This window comes from Diplotaxodon limnothrissa, linkage group LG16 (assembly GCF_057381915.1).
Source record: "Diplotaxodon limnothrissa isolate DT_005_m linkage group LG16, D_limnothrissa_male_GT1.1, whole genome shotgun sequence".
Lineage (NCBI taxonomy): Eukaryota > Metazoa > Chordata > Actinopteri > Cichliformes > Cichlidae > Diplotaxodon > Diplotaxodon limnothrissa.
Window position 1 is genome coordinate 20,052,905 of NC_140611.1, and position 20,986 is coordinate 20,073,890.

At 41.0% G+C, this 20,986-nt stretch overlaps 1 protein-coding gene and 1 long non-coding RNA gene across 3 annotated transcripts in view; one reads left to right on the forward strand and one right to left on the reverse strand.

Annotated features, from left to right (window-relative positions):
• myo16 (myosin XVI) overlaps nt 1-20,986 on the reverse strand; it is a 94,804-nt gene that overhangs the window by 65,767 nt on the left and 8,051 nt on the right. For both annotated transcript variants that reach the window (XM_085374594.1, XM_085374595.1), the window contains exons 3-4: nt 13,587-13,657; nt 11,537-11,680 (exon numbers count right to left, since the gene is read on the reverse strand). In XM_085374594.1, the coding sequence (XP_085230720.1) occupies nt 11,537-11,680; nt 13,587-13,657 (215 nt within the window). The remainder of the gene's footprint in view (nt 1-11,536; nt 11,681-13,586; nt 13,658-20,986) is intronic.
• LOC146616069 (uncharacterized) lies at nt 258-1,529 on the forward strand. The gene is made up of 3 exons (XR_014906952.1): nt 258-478; nt 829-984; nt 1,436-1,529. It is a non-coding gene; the product is annotated as an uncharacterized LOC146616069 (long non-coding RNA).

A 20,986-nucleotide genomic window follows, 5' to 3' on the forward strand; every position in this document is an offset into this window, starting at 1 on the left:
ATATCGAATAGGATAGCAAGGATAGCATAAAGTGACATTTAAAATCCAAAAAGTCAAGGGCGAAAGCCACTGTGACACCATTGTTCTGCTCTATCAGTAATCTGTATTATGTAAAAATGGTCTGTAAATACAGCATGTTTCCTAGCGGAGTTATACATATCAATGTAGTTATAAATTACAGTTTGTGAAAGTACACACTTAATTTTTTTAATAAAATTATTCAAGACATATGAGTGGACAGACAATGGAGGTCGACAGACCTGGTGATAATTGCTTCTATAGAAAGTTAGCACATGGCAGTGTCAATCTCTTGCTTTTCTTCTGAGTAGTATTTTATTTAGTTGTAATTCAAACAATAATTTGCTTCTTGAAATTAAGTAATGAATTTCTTGTTTTACTTTATAAATCTCAGATCCTGCCTTTACCTGCTCCCTCCTATACTGATGTGGTGTATGTGGTATTGCTGAGCTTGTATGTGGTATGTGAACTGTTATACTTTTAAAAACAAAACTGTTTTATAAGTTAAGTTTTCTTTTGTGACCCATCCCATGCCCCTGTTATTTCTTCTCCACATCTGAACCATGGTAAAGGTTGCAGTTCAAGGGCCTGAGGCATGAAATTCTTTTCAGATCAGCTGTGATCAATATTTTTTGGAACTTGATAAATAACAATAAAAGCTGTAATGGCTCCATTAGCATTTTGTGTAAATGTTTGTGTTAAAATTATAGCTTTAATGAGGTCTTACTACATTAGTTTTAGTTTGTATATGTGTACATATAGTATGTATATTTACAGTACAGTATGTTGTGTTTGTTGACATATTTTCAGGTGGAAGCAGAATATGTGAGGATTACTACTGCTGCACATGTTCCAAGGCTTTTTACACAACTTGACCAATACACTGACCAGCTCATAAAAGTCTTCAAGAAAAAAGGAGGCGTTGCAGGGAAGAAAATTAGACAAACTTTGGCCCCAGCCACACAGGTGCGTTATTCTGTTGGTAGCAAAATATTATGGCTAATAAGATCATTTTCAAATTTAAACAGCTAGTGTATGGTAGCTGCACAGTGCACTTACATTTATATTAAGCAAGACAAAGTTTGGTACTCAAAATGTTGAAAATTTAAATTACCTAAACATATGTAAAATCTGATCCCTTGATTTAGGTTAAACCAGAAGTGAATGTTTTTATGTTATGTTTTGAATGCAAAAAAGATGATGTATTAGTTTGTCTTTACCTCCATTATGGACATATATAATGTGGTGGAAACCCTGCCCAACAGGTTAACTATTCATGTCCATGTGATGATTAGTTGGTCTTGTGTACATGTCTATCTGTGCAGTGGATATGTCATTCATTTTGCGTATAATGTGAGTTTCTGTCATCCTAAAGTATATCTGTTTTCTCTTCCTGTATCTCTGCCACTCTCTACAGAAGGAAACTATTGAAAAGGGGAGGGAGTGTGTCCTCAGGGCACTACCTTTTTACCTGAATGAAGACCCAAGCATCCTCTTCAAAGAATAATTGGTTGGTAATTTTAGTTTTGTTTTTTATCTGTATTAAACCAAATTTTGAATAACTAATGTTGTTGCATGTTGTAATGTTGTTGTTGTTGTAATTTGCATGGAACCTGTTTAAATGTTTTGGGAAATCTTCTTGTATACCCAAACTATTTATATTTATCGTTGAATCTGTAGTCTGAAATAGTGGCGCACTGGGGTGCATGTTCCTAATATTGTGTTTACGTCATTAAAGGGTAGCTTTGGCCCTTTTTCTTTCTTTTTTTAAAACTGGATGCCATTTTTCTATGTTTTTGTGTCTAAGCTACAGCTGTTCAGAGGGAGCTGGAACAAATTACCCTTGCTATCTTTACCATCGAAAGAGCTGATGCCAGCACTCCTCCAGCCGATGTGGGTATAACCATCTAGTGTGTCCTGCATGACCTGGAAGACCTGGCCTCTGCATGTGCACTCTTAATGGGTGGGATATATGCACTGAATCTCAGTTAACCTCAAGACTGAAAGCTTTCTTTGAAGTACTTCAGAAGCTCTTCCTTCATCTGTATGTCAGCAGACTCTTGACCAAGGTACAGTTGCTCAAGAATACACTGAATGAATAAGCCAACCTTTAATTTGGATGATGAATGTTCTGTCAGATGGACAGAAGTTTTTCGGAGGCTGAATGGGAATAAAATGGTAATTTGTAAATGACAGATAACGGGAAAATTACATTTAAGAGAAATTTAGAACATTTTGAAAAGTTTGTAAACTACTACAATTTGAGAGATTTTACTGTTGTGGGGGGGGCTAGTAAGAGACAATCAAAAGTATTGAGATTTAAAGGATTTAATTGAGAGATGATACTGCACCAGAAATGTTGAAGGGTGGTGTGTATATTAGCGTTCAAGGCATATTGTTATGAGGTGGAAATATGTTCATATTCAGTTTGTGTTACATTGTGTGCATTGTAAAGGTAATTGCAATACATACTAAAAATAAGGGTAAGTTAGGAGGTTGATCTGATATCCTCGTGTTGGTGTTGTTCCCAGATCATCATACTAAATGTTGTTCCAGGATCAACATTGCAAGTGACCAATCAGAATGTTGTGACGTCATACTTTTGCGACTTCGGGAAAAAACGGCGTAAAACAAAAAACTGTACTTAAGCTGCGTGAAACCGCCTCTGTCCGCCGATCAACTGACCCTAACCCTAACCCTTTAATAAACATTAAGCAGAATTGATATTGTCCTTGTAACATTGGAATTTCATAAATGCACAAATGGCTTGGCGCGCAAAAGAATAACGTCACAACAATGTGACAACATTTTCATGATGGTCTGGGAACAACACCAACACGAGGATATCAGATCATCCAAGTTGGGAATGCAGGATGAATGTATATTTTGTGGACTTTTAAAGACGAACAATTGTTTCCATGTTAAAATGTTTACATCTGAAGTTTTTTGCCCAAACACTAGTAAAATAAATGTTGACAGTGGCAAGTGTTAAATGGTTACTGCTGTGCTGTTGCAAAAAAACTGAACGCTGACAAGCTGTTTTATTGTTAGACCATAATGTTGGCATGTTTTGTTAAAGTTTTATTTGGGATGGTGATGTAATTTTCTTTGATTGCTAATATCAGTGGACTATTTATTATTATTATTATTATTATTATTATTGTTGTTGTTGTTGTTACATAAATTTTTTTTTTAATTGTGGCTGTTGAGGTGGACACTTCACTTTGCATTGTTAAAGGAAAGCACTTCATTGGCATTGTGTTACTGGACTGACCCTAAGCAATCATTGCAAATAGCAACTTTGCTATCCATTTTAGACACTAAAAGAAAAAAACACTCACAGACCTTACTAGCATCACATGTGCATAACTCAAGTGTCATCTTATCAATGTGTTATGTGATCTTCAATGCGTTTTTTTTTCTTCTTCTATTTCTGGTAGATACAGACATTTAATTTAAAGTCTTGATGTTGCATCTGTCTACATACTGTTAATTACTAACCCTAATGAGCTGTTGTGTTTTATTTTGGACTGGGTTTACACAAATGCTCACTGAATGTGTTGGCAATAAAATAAATTTTAAAAAATAAGTTGGATGTACTTAATTCATTTGTGTGGAACCTGTTGACAAAATAGATTTATGTAAAACTAATTAATAAAGCACAAGGTGGCTGAAAATATAATATTTGAATTAATCTAACTTAAATTTAACATTTTACTGCCACAAATAAGAAATGTGTTGAAGTAACTAATCTAAACTATCTAACCTGAAAATATATCATCTATGTTCATACAACATAACTTGATTTAGTTAGTCTTAAATATGTCTTGTTAATCTTAAGTAGTTTTTTTTAAATTAGATGAACTAAAGATTTTTGCTTTAAACTAACATAATTCAATTTCGTGGAACCTGTTGACAAAATAATTTTAATTAAAGTCAACGTTTCATTTTTTTGAGTGCAGTCAAGCTCCTCGAGTGAGGCCATTGTTAAATAAAGCCGTTACATTCACAGGGAAGAGCTTGCAATTAGAGCTCTGACGAGGGAACAGCCTGACAACAGAGCAGAAAGACTGGAAATTGGCAAGAGTCTGCGGTGAAGGAGTTGGGTGTCAAAATGAATAAACAGAAGAAAAGGGATATTGGATCTCTATCGGAAATACTGTTGGACTAAAGCTATTTTTGCCATGGTAGACTGAAAGAGCTTGGGTTCTCCTTTCAGAAATTATACTCCCTTGCTGTTCATAGCAGAAAAAAGAAACTCGAGCGTTTGTCTTACTATGAAGTGAAAAATTCACCCCAAGGAAATTTGCACCATTTTGAAAACTCAAATGTTGGAAAGTGTTTTCTTCCTTTCACCCAAATGTTGTCACGAGCATGCGCAGGGACACACTCACAGAAAGCACAAGCAAAGCCAAATGCAGTACTGTGCAAAAGTCTTGAGCTAGCCCTCATTTCTTCTTTGGGTTCCAGTGGTCCTGAGCATTTCTCCAGGTTTTCTGAAGGTCTTTCAAGGTTTTTCTTTGGACATTGGCTGCTTTTTCACTCAATTTCAGCCCAATCCTTGTACCATTTTCAGAGGAATGTTTTTTTTCTGGCTTATTACACCACTTAACACTACTAAGCATAAAAAGCAACCTAACTCATGTGTCTACACATAACAGACGGCTTACCAAAGAACTCATTTTAAATATTATTATTATTATATACTTTATTACTAGAAACCTGTTGCAAAAACAACATCGTTTATTCCTGTTTCTTTAACTGAATCTACAAAAAATTTCAAATATAACAAAATTTGAAGAGGATAAAATAGTATTTTTTAACCAGTGATAAATTAAAAAAATCAGAGGACAAGTTGAGGACAAAATAGGTTGCAGGTCTAAAAACCAGTCTGCAGCAGATGAACAGTGTCTGAATGCACTTAAGAATTCCAGAAAAGACCTGACAAAGAAATTTACAAGAACAAAATACACATAACACCAAATAATAATGCTCAAGCTAAAATCACACAAAGTCAATGTTTGTTTAATTTACTGTGATCCCTTGTGTCTTAAAAAGTGCGCATGCGCCAACCAGCGTGCAGCCTGTTACAGTCGCTCCTGCTTTTCTCTTAGTTTAGCTCTTTTTTCTTACGTATTCTTTTTTTTTTCTGACTTGTATTTTCCTCCGTTTTCTATCTCTTACTCAATCATGTGGATTGAGAGAGTTTTTGTTCTTCTGGTGGCCGTGGAACTGTTACTTTTATCATGGAACGGGACCGCGGCACATCTACACGCACGGACTGTTTACTCCAGAGATCAGCTGATCGCCCTGATGCCGGCCGGCTCGCTGGCCAGGCCCGCAGAAGTACCAGCTGAAATTTTGAGGAAAACACATCGGGGATGCAGAGGTCAAGGACAGAAGAGAAGAAAAAAGGTGACTGTGAGACAGCGGAGGCTCGAAGCGAGGAGGAGGTTTAAACCGTGTCTATCGTGATGGGAAATGTGCGATCGTTGGCAATTAAAATCGACGAGCTCTCAGCACTGGTACGGAGTCAGAGGGAATACCGAGAGTGTAGCCTGATGTGTTTCACCGAATCATGGCTGCACCAGGACATTCCCGATGAGAATGCTTCCGTGGAAGGCTTCCACACTGTTCGGGCGGACAGGGACAGCATCGCTAGCGGTAAGCGTAAAGGAGGTGGGCTTGCTGTTTTAGTTAACAACCGGTGGTGTAACCCTGCCAACATAACAAAGAAAGGATTTGTTGCCCGGACACTGAACTGCTGTTGGACTCAGGCCGTATTATTTACCCAGGGAATTCTCTCACGTCATCTTGGTGGCTGTCTATGTTCCCCCCTCTGCTAACCCCACAGCTGCATGTGACACTATCCACTCTGCCATAGCTCGGCTACAGACTCAGCACCCGAGTGCCTTTATTGTGATCTCGGGTGACTTCAACCATGTATCACTGGACAATACACTACCAACATTCAAACAATATGTGGACTGTCCCACCAGGGGAGAGAAAACTTTAGACTTACTGTATGCTAACGTCAAGGATGCATACAGCTCCTCCTCCCTCCCCCCACTTGGTAGGTCAGATCATAACCTGATTCACCTCACCCCCCGCTATGTGCCAATTGTGAGGAGGGAACCTGTGACCACCAGGACTGTTAGGAGGTGGTCAGAGGAGGCAATAGCGGAACTACAGGGCTGTTTCGAGGTGACCGACTGGGAAACACTCTGTGAGCCTCACGCCGAGGACATCAATGGGCTTACTGAGTGTATCACAGGCTACATAACTTTCTGCACCGACTCCATTGTTCCAGCTCAGACTGTTCATTGTTACCCAAATAACAAGCCGTGGGTGACTAAGGACATCAAAGCCCTCCTCAACAACAAGAAGAGGGCTTTCAGAGGGGGCAACAAAGAGGAGGTGAGGAAGATCCAGGTGTTACTAAAGGACAAGATCAGAGAGGCTAAGGACAATTACAGGAGGAAGCTGGAGTGGAAACTCCAGCAGAACAGCATGAGAGAGGTGTGGAGGGGCATGAAGACCATCACTGGATTCAGGCCAACCAACAGCAGGGGAGCTGAGGGAGGTGAGAATAGAGCCGACGAGTTGAATCTGTTTTTCAATAGATTCGACACCACAGTGTCTGCTCCCACCCCCAAAACCTCACCTGCAGTCAGCCTGGAATCCAGAACCACACCACTGTGCCAGCCTCTCTCTTCACATGTTGCCTCCTGTGAGATTCCTGACACCCCTCCCCCACCCATCACCTTCACTCAATACCAGGTTGAGATGCAAATGAGGAGACTTCACTCAGGCAAGTTGGACCAGACGGAGTGAGTCCCCTTGTCCTCAAGACCTGTGCCCCCCAGCTGTGTGGAGTCTTTCATAAACTGTTTATGCTGAGTCTGAGTCTGCAGAGGGTCCCGGTGATGTGGAAGACATCATGCCTCGTCCCTGTACCAAAGACGCCTCGTCCCAGTGGCCCCCAGGATTACAGGCCCGTGGCACTGACCTCCCACATCATGAAGACCCTGGAAAGGCTCATCCTGGACCAGCTGCGACCCATAGTAAGACCACATCTGGATCCCCTTCAGTTCGCTTATCAGCCTCGTCTCGGAACAGAGGACGCCATCATCTACCTGCTCAATCGTGTCTACACCCATCTGGACCAGCCGGCGAGCACTGTGAGGGTCATGTTTTTTGACTTTTCCAGTGCTTTCAACACCATCAGGCCGACCCTCCTGGGTGATAAGTTAGCAGCGATGCAGGTGGATGCTTCTCTGGTGTCCTGGATTGTTGATTACCTGACAGGAAGACCACAATATGTACGTCTCCCACAGTGTGTGTCTGACAAGGTGATTAGCAACACAGGGGCACCACAGGGGACTGTCCTCTCCCCCTTCCTCTTCACCCTCTACACCGCAGACTTCAGCCACTGCACAGAGACCTGCCATCTTCAGAAGTTTTCTGATGACTCTGCGGTGGTTGGATGCATCAGCAGGGATGATGAGACAGAGTACCGGGCTGTGGTCGACTCCTTTGTCACGTGGTGTGAGCAGAATCATCTGCAGCTCAACGTGGCAAAGACCAAGGAACTGATCGTGGACTTCAGGAAGACCAGGAAACACTTGACCCCTGTTTCAATCCAGGGGGTCAGTGTTGACATTGTGGAGGACTATAAATACCTTGGAGTACACATTGACAATAAACTGGACTGGGCTAAAAACACCACAGCACTTTACAGGAAGGGCCAGAGTCGTCTCTATTTTTTGAGGCGACTGAGGTCCTTCAACATCTGCCAGAAAATGCTGAGGATTTTCTATGAGTCTGTTGTGGCCAGTGCGATCCTCTATGCTGTTGCATGCTGGGGGAGCAGGCTGAGGGTCGCAGATGCCAACAGACTTAATAAACTGATCCGTAAGGCCAGCAATGTTGTGGGGATGGAGCTGGACTCCCTCAAGGTGGTGTCGGAGAGGCGGATGCTGTCCAAGATAAAGACAATGTTGGATAACACCTCCCACCCACTCCATGACATGTTGGTCAGTCACAGGAGCTCGTTCAGTGAGAGACTGAGATTACCGAAAAGCACCACTGAACGACACAGGAAATCATTCCTGCCTGTGGCCATCTCCCTGTACAACGCATCCACTTAACACACTGTTTGCTGCTACAGCTACACATGTTTCTTTTCCAACTATTTATTTATAAGTGACTTATGTATGTATGTATGTATATATATGTATATATTGTACTATTCTTAGTTAGCGTATTGTCTGTCTTGTCTTAATGTTGGTTTAAAATGGAGCACTGTAACAAAAAATAATTTCCCCCAGGGATCAATAAAGTATTCTGATTCTGATTCTGATTCTGATTAATATTTCAATAAATTTCTGCACCCATTTTAAGTGTATTCCGGGTGTATTCCAACCAGAAACCCTGGATGACTAAAGAGGTCCAGGTCCTGCTGAAGCAACGTGACGCCGCTTTTAGATCCGGTGATGGTATGCAGTACAGTGCAGCCAGATCTCAGTTGAAAAGAGGCATCAGAGAGGCCAAGGCAGCGTACAAGAGAAGGATCGAAGACCACTTCACCACCAACAACTCACGACAGGTATGGCAGGGAGTTCAGCACTTAACCAACTACAAACCTGGCAATACCACGTTGACTGAGGGTAACGCGGAGCTTGCAGAGGAGCTGAACCACTTCTTCGCACGCTTTGAGGTGAAGGGACCAGAGGCAGCAGCAGCAAAAACATCGGACAGCAGCAGCCCAAGCCTCATAGTGCAGGAATATGAGGTGAGGCGCACACTGAGGGCAGTGAACCCCAGGAAGGCCACCGGACCAGATGGGGTAACCGCAAAGGTCCTAAAAGAGTGTGCAGACCAGCTGGCAGGGGTCTTCACTAAGATCTTCAACACTTCACTGTCCCAGTCCTGCATCCCGCCGTGCCTAAAGTCAGCCACAATTGTCCCACTGCCAAAGCGTACTAACATTAGCAGCCTCAACAACTACCGACCAGTTGCTCTAACACCTGTTATAATGAAGTGCTTTGAGAAACTGGTCCGACGTCATATCATGTCCTGCCTGCCACCCACACTCGACCCGCTCCAGTTTGCATACAGAGCTAACAGATCAACTGAAGATGCCATTGCTACAACGCTCCACACCACCATCTCTCACCTGGAAGTGCAGGGCCGTTACGCCAGGCTGCTCTTTGTTGACTTTAGCTCTGCTTTCAATACGATACTCCCGCACAGACTAATAGATAAACTGCTGGAAATTGGACTTCCTTCCACCACCTGCCGCTGGATCAGAGACTTCCTCTCAGACCGTGTACAGAGAGTTAGAGTGGGGCCTCATCTTTCCTCAGCCCTCAGCCTCAACACCGGCTCTCCACAAGGCTGTGTACTGAGTCCCCTACTGTACACTCTGTACACACATGACTGTGTTAGTTCCCACCCAGACAACACAGTCATCAAGTTTGCAGATGATACCACTGTGGTGGGGCTCATCTCAGGGGGAGATGAGACTGCATACAGAGCTGAAGTTCAGAGGCTGTCAGATTGGTGTGCAGACAACAACCTGGACCTCAATACCACCAAAACAAAAGAACTGGTAGTTGACTTCAGAAGGAGGAAGTCCGAGCTGCAGCCTGTCAGCATCAACGGGGAGTGCGTGGAAAGGGTCTCCAGTTTCAAGTTTCTGGGTGTGCACATAGACACAGACCTCCAATGGAGCTCTAACACCTCTGCGGTCTTAAAGAAGGCCCAACAGCGTCTCCACTTTCTGAGAATCCTCAGAAAAATGGACCTGAAGAAGGAGCTGCTGACCGTCTTCTACCGCTGCTCCATTGAAAGTGTGCTGACATATTGCATCGGTGTGTGGTTCTCCAGCTGCACCACAGCACACAGAAAGGCACTCCAGAGGGTCATCAACATGGCCCAAAAAATCATTGGACATCCTCTTCCCTCCCTGAAGGACCTGTACAGCACTCGCTGTCTCAAGAGGGCACGCAGCATCCTACGGGACTGCACACACCCAGGACACCGGGTGTTTAAGCTGCTGCCGTCTGGCAGGAGGTTCAGGCTGCTGAGGTCCCGAACAAATAGACTCAAGGACAGCTTTTACAACAGGGCAATAGCCCTGATCAATGTAAATAGCTGACCTGACTGGATACCTCCCTGGACTTTTTAGGGGGAGGTAACAATGTTTAAAACGATAACAATAATATTTATATTTATAACAAGGTGCAATAATAATTAATGTGCAATAATAACAGTGTGCAATACACATACACTTATTCTTCTTTTTTATACTAAGTTAATATACTGTGTTGTGTTGTTTGTTACGTTGTGATGTGTCATATCGTGTCGTGTTGTGTTATATGTAGTGCCGACGTAGGACAGTTTTTCCAATTTCATTGTACTACTGTACTATGTATGACTGTGCAATGACAATAAAGAGTTATCTTATCTTATCTAAGCTGTAAAAATGTCTGAACTTCTCATAGTTTTTAATTTCTAACAAATGTTCTTCCTTTTTCTTCCCTCTTCCCCTGTTCTCTTCCAACAGAGCAGAGTTATGCGTCAATATGGCCCAATTTATGAGGAACTAGTTCTTTCCTGATAGCGAACGGGAAAAGTACAGAATCAATCTCTGTCTCTCTCTCTTTCTCTCCCATGGCATTGCCCATCATGAAAGCCCCCGAAAACACAAGTCACTGCATTAAAGTGCATTTGAGATACATACAGGACACCCTCCCTAAGCAAACTAGGCACCCCACATGCTTGTAGGGATATTAAATGCACGCAAATACACAAACACTATTAATTATCTGTATTCTTTTTTCCTGGGAAATACTTCAAACGTATACATTCCTCCCAGGAAAATCTCTTCCCTTTCCCACAGACAGGAAACACCAATCACTCAGGACCCAATCAGCAGAACCAGAATCCACTGGATTCTACACAGTTCTACACCACATGCAACCCTCTCTGCGTCTAATCAACACCAGCGCAGCAAACTCAGCCCACTCAGTGACTGGGCTTCATGTGCATGCCCTCCCTTACAGCTGGCACTGCTCTCATTATGGACCTAATCAGTACAACCAGGGCTCTTGTCAAGACATTCTCCACAGAATAGTCTCTCTTTGATATGATGCAAATGCCGAATTCCAAATATCCTAATTTTCGGAGATTCAACTGGATTTGTGAAAGAATAAAAAGCTCTGTTTCAGATCCTCAGCCACACAAAACCCCTCATCAATGGAAGATGCTCCACTTGGACAGAAAATTCTTGATGACTAATGTGAGCCAGTAGTTCAAAGCTACTTCTAAATGAAGCGTGAGTACCAACCAGGTCCAACACACTAATCTAATTTGTAGCTGACACACTTGGAATTGCAAAGATCAACCAGAAAATTACAACTACAGCCAAAACGTGTGTCCTTGAATGTCTCTGTATGTTTTCTTTTTTCCTTCCAATATACTGCATGGTCATGTTTTAATGTGTGTTTCTCACCACCAGCAGCAGCAGCACCATATCAGCATGGTCACACACACAGGCTACATGTAGGGCTGTCCACAGGTCTTCGTCCTGCAGGTTGACGCTCAAGCCTCGTTCAATCAGAAGTTCTGCTGCAAAGACATTGTCATGGCGGGCACACTGCAGAATGCAAAAAGAAGGAAATTACAGTACAGGGAGTGCAGAATTATTAGGCAAATGAGTATTTTGTCCACATCATCCTCTTCATGCATGTTGTCTTACTCCAAGCTGTATAGGCTCGAAAGCCTACTACCAATTAAGCATATTAGGTGATGTGCATCTCTGTAATGAGAAGGGGTGTGGTCTAATGACATCAACACCCTATATCAGGTGTGCATAATTATTAGGCAACGTCCTTTCCTTTGGCAAAATGGGTCAAAAGAAGGACTTGACAGGCTCAGAAAAGTCAAAAATAGTGAGATATCTTGCAGAGGGATGCAGCAGTCTCAAAATTACAAAGCTTCTGAAGCGTGATCATCGAACAATCAAGCGTTTCATTCAAAATAGTCAACAGGGTCGCAAGAAGCGTGTGGAAAAACCAAGGCGCAAAATAACTGCCCATGAACTGAGAAAAGTCAAGCGTGCAGCTGCCAAGATGCCACCAGTTTGGCCATATTTCAGAGCTGCAACATCACTGGAGTGCCCAAAAGCACAAGGTGTGCAATACTCAGAGACATGGCCAAGGTAAGAAAGGCTGAAAGACGACCACCACTGAACAAGACACACAAGCTGAAACGTCAAGACTGGGCCAAGAAATATCTCAAGACTGGTTTTTCTAAGGTTTTATGGACTGATGAAATGAGAGTGAGTCTTGATGGGCCAGATGGATGGGCCCGTGGCTGGATTGGTAAAGGGCAGAGAGCTCCAGTCCGACTCAGACGCCAGCAAGGTGGAGGTGGAGTACTGGTTTGGGCTGGTATCATCAAAGATGAGCTTGTGGGGCCTTTTCGGGTTGAGGATGGAGTCAAGCTCAACTCCCAGTCCTACTGCCAGTTTCTGGAAGACACCTTCTTCAAGCAGTGGTACAGGAAGAAGTCTGCATCCTTCAAGAAAAACATGATTTTCATGCAGGACAATGCTCCATCACACGCGTCCGAGTACTCCACAGCGTGGCTGGCAAGAAAGGGTATAAAAGAAGAAAAACTAATGACATGGCCTCCTTGTTCACCTGATCTGAACCCCATTGAGAACCTGTGGTCCATCATCAAATGTGAGATTTACAAGGAGGGAAAACAGTACACCTCTCTGAACAGTGTCTGGGAGGCTGTGGTTGCTGCTGCATGCAATGTTGATGGTGAACAGATCAAAACACTGACAGAATCCATGGATGGCAGGCTTTTGAGTGTCCTTGCAAAGAAAGGTGGCTATATTGGTCGCTGATTTGTTTTTGTTTTGTTTTTGAATGTCAGAAATGTATATTTGTGAATGTGGAGATGTTATATTGGTTTCACTGGTAAAAATCAATAATTGAAATGGGTATATATTTGTTTTTTGTTAAGTTGCCTAATAATTATGCACAGTAATAGTCACCTGCACACAATGATATACCCCTAAAATAGCTAAAACTAAAAACAAACTAAAAACTACTTCCAAAAACATTCAGCTTTGATATTAATGAGTTTTTGGGTTCATTGAGAACATGGTTGTTGTTCAATAATAACATTATTCCTCAAAAATACAACTTGCCTAATAATTCTGCACTCCCTGTATTGTTAGATTTATTGGAACCACAGGAGTGGTTCAGTGCACATACACTAATAAGTTGTAAATATGGAAAAATGTCCAGCAGTAGTAAATAAAATTTTGCCACTGTCACGGAGGAATGTAATACATTTTTGCAAAAATAAAGGCATGGACAACGGTTATAAGTATAAACATGTTACATTTATATGAGTGACAATATCATTCTGTGAGGACACATAACAATGTCCTGATTTTTTAAATCTGTGCATTAGAAATGCAGGAATTCCAGGGAAGATGAATGTGAGTGTAAAAAATGCCACTTCCTGTTAGGGACATATCTTACCAAGTGTAGCAAGGATCCCCCAGAGGAAATGGGAGTGTTGGGGTCAACACCTTCTTTCAGGAGGCGCAACACTGCAACACACCAAACATCCATATGTTAGCACCTGCTGTTTGCGAGGACAGGCAGCGTGCTTAAGGCAAGCACAGTAGACACATACGCAAACACAGGCATCACTATCAAAACCGATGTGTGTCGAGTGAGTGTCCTCTGACTGTCCTTGTTACGTCAGTGCGGATCAGTGTTAAGTTGTGCGTGCATGTTTGGTAACCCCTGTTTTCTGACCTGCTGCTGGGGCAACAGCGAGCCACGCAACCCAATAACACACTGACACAGATCGACTAAAGGAAACATAAACCATTACAAACAAGCTGACACAGTCAGACATAAACAGATAAGCAGACATGGTTAACACAGATAAGCAGGGTCCTAAGATTTTGCTATAAATTTGATGTGTTTTTAAAGAAATAAATGTGAACGTAGCAGCACACAGTGACAGAGCGAGAGCGACAGGACACTGGGGTGTGCGACAGATGAATAGAGACTGATAGTCAAACAAGAAAGGCAGGTGGAGCGCTGTAGTTTGGACACATGTGAATTCAGTGACACTGACAGCACTAGACGGCTGCTGACTGAACCGAGGAAGACCTTATACCAACACTGTCACACAATCCCACCACATATGCCACATACACAAACGCATACAGTCTGTTGCATTAGCACATACATGAACATCCACACAGAGCCATGGCAAAATATTACACTTTAAAGTTTTTGCTAAAATCTAAAGGAAAGGATCTGTTAAACATTACTGTCTTAAAATTTACTAGCATTGCAAATGGATTCACCTGCGATAAATATGTGTATTTTATAAACACAGATAACTGTTTGAAGTGTGCATCGTGCATTTACACACCATCCACAACTACAGTATATGTTAACGAACTAAAACACCACATCAGAAATCAGGGAACAATTAACAATGAGCTGGTTGGCAATAAAAATTCAGAATTATCTTCAGATATTAAGCAAAGTAAAATAAAATCTCAATAATTTAAACATTTATCAATCTAACGTAATATGATGTATGGTTTGGACATGGCAGACCTGAAAACAAGATTAGAAATGAGTATATGAGAGTGACAACTTAGGCTGAGCAGTTTGAAGACAAAGTTAAAGGCTGAGATCATTTGGGACACATACAGAGCAGGGATAGTGGATATATTGAGAAAAGCATTTTGCCCATGGAGTCGTCAGAAAGGAGGAAAAGACGACTGCAGGAAAGGTTGATGGATGTAACGCAGGAGGACATGCAGGGGGTTGGTGTGCAGAGGGTTCATGTGTTGGTATAAGAAAGGGGAAAGGGTGAGATGGAAGAAGAGGATATTCACTAATCACTTGGTTGGCCTATCATTGTAGAGGCACATGCACACATATCAAGCAAGCCAGACATTATACAAAGAATGTTTTTCCATTCTTCTCATGGCTGCAGTGCTTAATAGCATTTAAGTGGTGGATGAGTAATAAACAGACCAGTGCTGGATCCAATCAGCATAATTATCTCCTCAAGTCTCCATATGCTGTGGAGACACAAGACTGTAAAACATCAATTAAAGTACATCTAAAGCTGAATTAGTTACGGGGGAATTGATAATGTTCCTGCTTTCTTGTCTATTAAACAATATATCACAACTCATCAGTGAACTCAGAAGGGCAGTTTTTAAGAATGTAAAGCATCTTGTGATTCACAAATGGTAAAAGTTGGTATATTGAAGGTTGGTATATTTTCCTGGTTAGGATAAACTCGGGTTTTAAAATGACCCAACTGATGGAGTTAGTTAGTAAGGAGCTTTCATTCAACCTGCCTGGATTTTATGGCCCACAGCTGCAGACAGGTCAAGGGTCAAGTGGTTCATAATGTCATCAAGTAGCAAATGGGGAAAAAATGTTTGTCTGACAATATGGCCATCGGGAATCAATAGTACTGTTGCACGCGTGTCCATCTGTTGTGTGCATTAGTAGTAAAGCTGCCAGCTATGCTAAATATCACTAATATTGAAGGCTTTCATTTAAAAATGCTTTGTGTGTCTTATGATCCCAAACATATTTTGTATTATACCTTTATGTAGCTTAGATTAAGATAACAGTTATTATTTATTATTGTAATTTGCACTGCTTTCTTACAATGTCAGTCTTACTTTCGCTGTTTTTTTTTTTAACTAACTTCATTTGTACATTTTTTTTGCTTTTGATCATTGCTGTATTTATCTCCATAGCATAAGGCTCTTACCAGGTGCCTTTGGCACTTTAACTTAACTGATGTTTATTGCAGACTGTACTATTTTTATACTTTATACTTTATAATGCTGCTGTAACACAACAATTTCCCTTGTAGGATCAATAAAGTATCTATCTATCTATCTATGAACACTGAAACAAGTTTTGCTTCCTGTAGGCAATATTCCTGTCAAGTCAAACTAGGGGCATCCAATTATCCCTGTCTAACGTACGTCAAATAATGGAAGACAATAGCAAACAAAATCCCAAGACTTTGTTCTCAGCATAAACATGGTATAATCCAAAGTTCAGATAAAGTTTATACAGAACTTCAGAAGCCTGATTTAGACAGCTCAGGTAGGTGTCACCCAAAGTTTGAGTCTTTTTAGTGCAACATTCCCTCTTTGTGTCACTAAGTCTTTACAATAACTAAGTGCAGAAACAGTAGGCAGGGGAAAGTCAAATTTAATACCATGAGCTTCCAAAAAAACCTGAATGTATTGAATTTTATCCCCTGTTTGTTCCTATGGAATCATCTTTACAAAGGATCTGTCAAAGTCCTGCATACACAGAAGTAACGATTAACACAAGCAAAGTTTATTGAAGAAAGATGAAACAGTGTGAATCCATAGTTTAAATCATGGCTTGACAGACTAAATTAGTTCTTGATAACTCTATAATCCCAATAAGGTAATGGGATTTCAACTACAAAAGGAGAAAGCCATTTGTCAAGTCAATAGCAAAAGGGATGCATGACACTGTTTGTCTTAAAGCTACTAACGACGAGCTGTTTTACATTATGAGGTGATGCCACATTATCACGTAACTAAAATGCAAAAGGAACCCTGGAGTTGTGGCAGCTATATATTTATCTCACAGCACAGCCACAACATTAACTGTCTTTATATATTTATTAATTTTTATATGTGAGTCGGTGTATGTAAGTGTGCCACCCTTCAATCAGGCAGTGAAATGAAGAGTGCGCAAAAACTAAAGTCAACTATCTTTTCTGGACAACCACAAAACAGCTGTTCAAGACGTATGTGCAGTTTCCATGGCAACCACATAGGACCTGATAGAAAAAGAGTAAGCACGACGGAGAGAGAAGAGAAAGATGAGAGAGAAATCTAAATTAGCTACAGATTGACAGGTGGACATGAATAGAGCATTATGACCTTGATAACTACTCAGATTCTTAAAAGCCAAACCTGTGACATCTTATTGGCCTTCTTCTTCTTCCATGGAAAAAATACTTCACAGTTACATCCCTACAGTAAGATATTATAAATACAGCTACATCCAATACATAAAACTGTACATGAAGTTAATCAGTAACTCTCCTGAAAATCCATGCTTTCATTTAGATATTAACTCATGCTTGTGTTCAGCACCTTCAGGACCTTTTGCCTACACAGTATATTGCAAAGTATGTGCAGTTCACTGTTAAAAAAGCAGTTCTCCACTCAGGAAAATTAGATTTACATATTGTTGAACTGGAACTGCTTGAAATAGATACAATGCCTCACGCTGACTGTTGTGCAGATACAGTGCAAGGTTGGATGTACTTTTCTCATGGCTCTCTTTTCAATTCTGTGGCTCTTCTTTCTCTTGCTGTACCCTGACATTCTATGAATCTGATCAAATCTCTGTAATGTGCGCTCCATAATGTGCCACTTACATCAGCATTGCCAATTTTCTTCGTATGGCAACCAGACACATTCTTCTCATGTAAACTATCATTCCTTGGCAGCCCTATATGAGATTACGTTCAAATCCCTTACTCTTATAAATGCCTCTGTCTCTTGGGTCCTTATCACAGAGTCATGATCACAAACGGGGGGCCGTCTCACCTCACTGCCCCATGTTTTTGAAATGAGTTTTTCATTCCTCCTTTGTTTCATTCATGATGGAAAAACACAAGTGTAGAGTTTTCAAATAGATAATGAGTCTTGTAAGAGGGAACAGGGAACCACTGCCTACTTATCCCCAGAAAAGGCCATGTAATGGAATTCAGCTTCTGTAACCATGTAATAAATGCCACCAAAGGGGGGCAATGCACGCTCACAGTATTTGAAGTATTTAATAGACAAAACCCCTCCATAAATGTTGACTTGCAACTTTGTTTAAGTTGCGTCCTCCAGTGAAAGAAACACATTACTCTAAAAGACAACTCTCAGACAAATGGTGCTGGTGCATATTTTATCTCGCTTTCTTTTTTCTACAATGAAGCACTGGAATTCTCCTTGTAAAATCATGCCTGCAAAAAGAAAAAAAAGAAAAACTGAAATTGCTTATTTGTGACAGGAAAGGGAAAGTGGGACCGCAAATTGAATGTGAATGCATTTTAATCCGGTTTTACAGCCGGCCATTTTAGGGGAAACTGTCATTATGTGTACTTCTCTTCCTTTGTGTAATTTTAATTAAAATACTCAAACGTAGAAAAAAAACATCTAAATTAAATTCCATCTTCAAACCGAGCACAACTGTAAGAAATGACTTCATAACATTCACATCCTTTGCTCATTTTACCTGTCTGGACACTCATGACTCATCAAATGAAGTATACATTTAATATTAGAAGGTCGGAGAAGTATGAATTCCAGTGTAAAGTTTCATTGCAATATGACAAAAGTTGTCATTAAAGCACATTTATGAAGGATGGCAAAAAAAGGGCTTCTTTTTCTATCAGCTCTGTGGGCCTAGGCCTTGTTCTGTCAAAAACATGACAGATGTCTGACACCCTTTTAATCCCAGTGTGGTGCACTGAGGGAGATATCAAGTGATGTTCCCTACCATCCCTAACATATTTACTTATTTTTCTTCCCCTTTGGTTAAGTTTCACCACCTAGGGGAGAGTATATATAGATGGAAGGCTAACAGAACAGAGCTAAGTGTCTGAAACTTCCCATAAGACTACACTACACATCACAGTGACTTCAACTGTGGTCCAGCACATCCGCCACACAGTATCTAATGATAACAGATGGATATAGTTATGATTATGGATATAACAGAGAATTCCTTTGAGTTAAAATGTATTTCGTGGGCAGTGTCAAGTGGATTCCTTAAACTTTGTATTGAAGCTTTTGCTTCACTGATATAAACACATGGTGTTTAGTACTTTAGGTGTGATATGTTTCTAAGGAGTGCTCCAAAACACTCCACATGACTGGAAGCTTTTATTACCTCCACTTTCCCGACTTCCTCACTGTGGAGAAGTGATTGCACTATGAGTCCCTGTGCTGTGCCTGCAGGATGGATCTATACACATTGATCAATAATGAAAGATGGCCATTCAGACACACTTCACACAGTAATTACACTTCCATATAGTGCACACTGAACAGACACGCAGCACAGGCACAGGGGAAACACGCTCGCCCACTGGTGCAGAGACCGATCCAAATAACAATATTTCTGACTTGAGTTGGAGTCCCCACTGAGGGGACTGTGAATGCATACGGTTGCATAATACAGGTAATCTTTACTGCCAGCAGGAGAAAAGTAGGTTTGACCCGAGGTCTGCGGCAGCTAAAAAGGCCAGGATACAAGAGACACTAAAGGATCATGAGGCTATGAATGTCTTAAATGACAAGCCATTAAACAGTACTGGTCTAAAGAATGGATGTTCTAAAGCAGAGCTGCAGGCTTCACACATACACATGCATGCAAAACAACAATAATCATTAGAAAACAGCAAATTGTTCTAACACAACAAAGTACTGGTGATTTTCTGTGTAAGATCTGATATATGAATGGGGTGCACAGTGCAAAACTGGAGCTCATGAGATTTCGGTTTTTAAAGAAAGTGCTTCAAAGAAAGATGCGGATACAGTCCACAGGTGTCTTAAGATGAGTTTTGGAATTGTACCAATCAAAAAGAGGTACCAAAAACCTCTCAAGATTTGATAACCAAAGTTGGAGAAACCAGCACAAAATGTCATTAAATAGCATTTTTGGAGAGTTAAGACATGGTAAATATTAATAGTAGGTTCCATGGTTACGAGAGCAACAGCTTCACATTCTGATGATTGGTTTAAAAAAAAAAGAAGCAGTTTCACCAAATGTCAAAACACAAGCGAGCCAGATGTTTGCATATGACAGATAAACCCGTGAACGAAGATGACGTGCAGTATTCTCAGATCTACAGCTAGAGCTGTGTGTCCGTGCTATATCTAACCTTAACCCTGCGATATCCTTCGTAATCCAAAAGCATCTTTGCTGCTGTTATTTAGCTTCATCCATTTTCCAATGTTCCCTTTTCTCAGTGTGTTTGCCCTTCCCTCTTCTCTCTCCCTCATCTTACTTCCTGTACAAGACGAATGATAAGAAAAACAAAATCCTTTTGTGACTGCGTGTGTGTAGACTGTGTGTGCATCTCTTATTATCTGGCTGTCGTGTCAGCAGACAAAGTTTCAGCACTCAGCCTTTTAGTTAAGGCTGAGTCTTATTTGTTAATCTCTCTTTTTGTGTCTTTTTCAGTCACAGCTTCTTAAAGAGCCACCTAAACATCTTTAATTATTTTTCAATAATCATCACCGTCTGAAGCAGACGGCGCTGACAAATTAAGTTGAGATATTTAAATGTATTCAAGATAACAGACATTTTAAAGATACAAGTGTATCTTTAACAAGTATATCACTTGAGCTTACTCTAGAAGGGATCCATGAAATGATAGCTTAATCGTAATGCTGAAAGCATAACATAATTAAAATATTGGCTCTTTTTGGAAGTCATACAGTATATGATCTACTGCTTAAATAGTGACTGTGTTTAAACCCCAACAACAGCTTTTTGGAAATCAGCCAGGCATGATACACATAGCCATAGTTCCAGTATAGAGCATGAAACTGATGTGCGGCACACAGAGTTCATAGCTATTGCTAATTTCTAACCCTAAGTTTAAGTTTGCCAGTGCCAAATATGTTCCCACATTACTCTGGGACAGTCCTGGCCAGAAGCAAATCCTATCTCTCTTTACAAAAAAGGCTAACACGAGCAGAGATAGTGAGAAAAACGTATCACTTCGAGCACCAGCACCACTGAAGAATACTAAAGAAGAGGCATTGTCAGGATATACAGTACTGAGTGCTGATGGATCCAACTTCCAAGTGTAAACTCTAAGT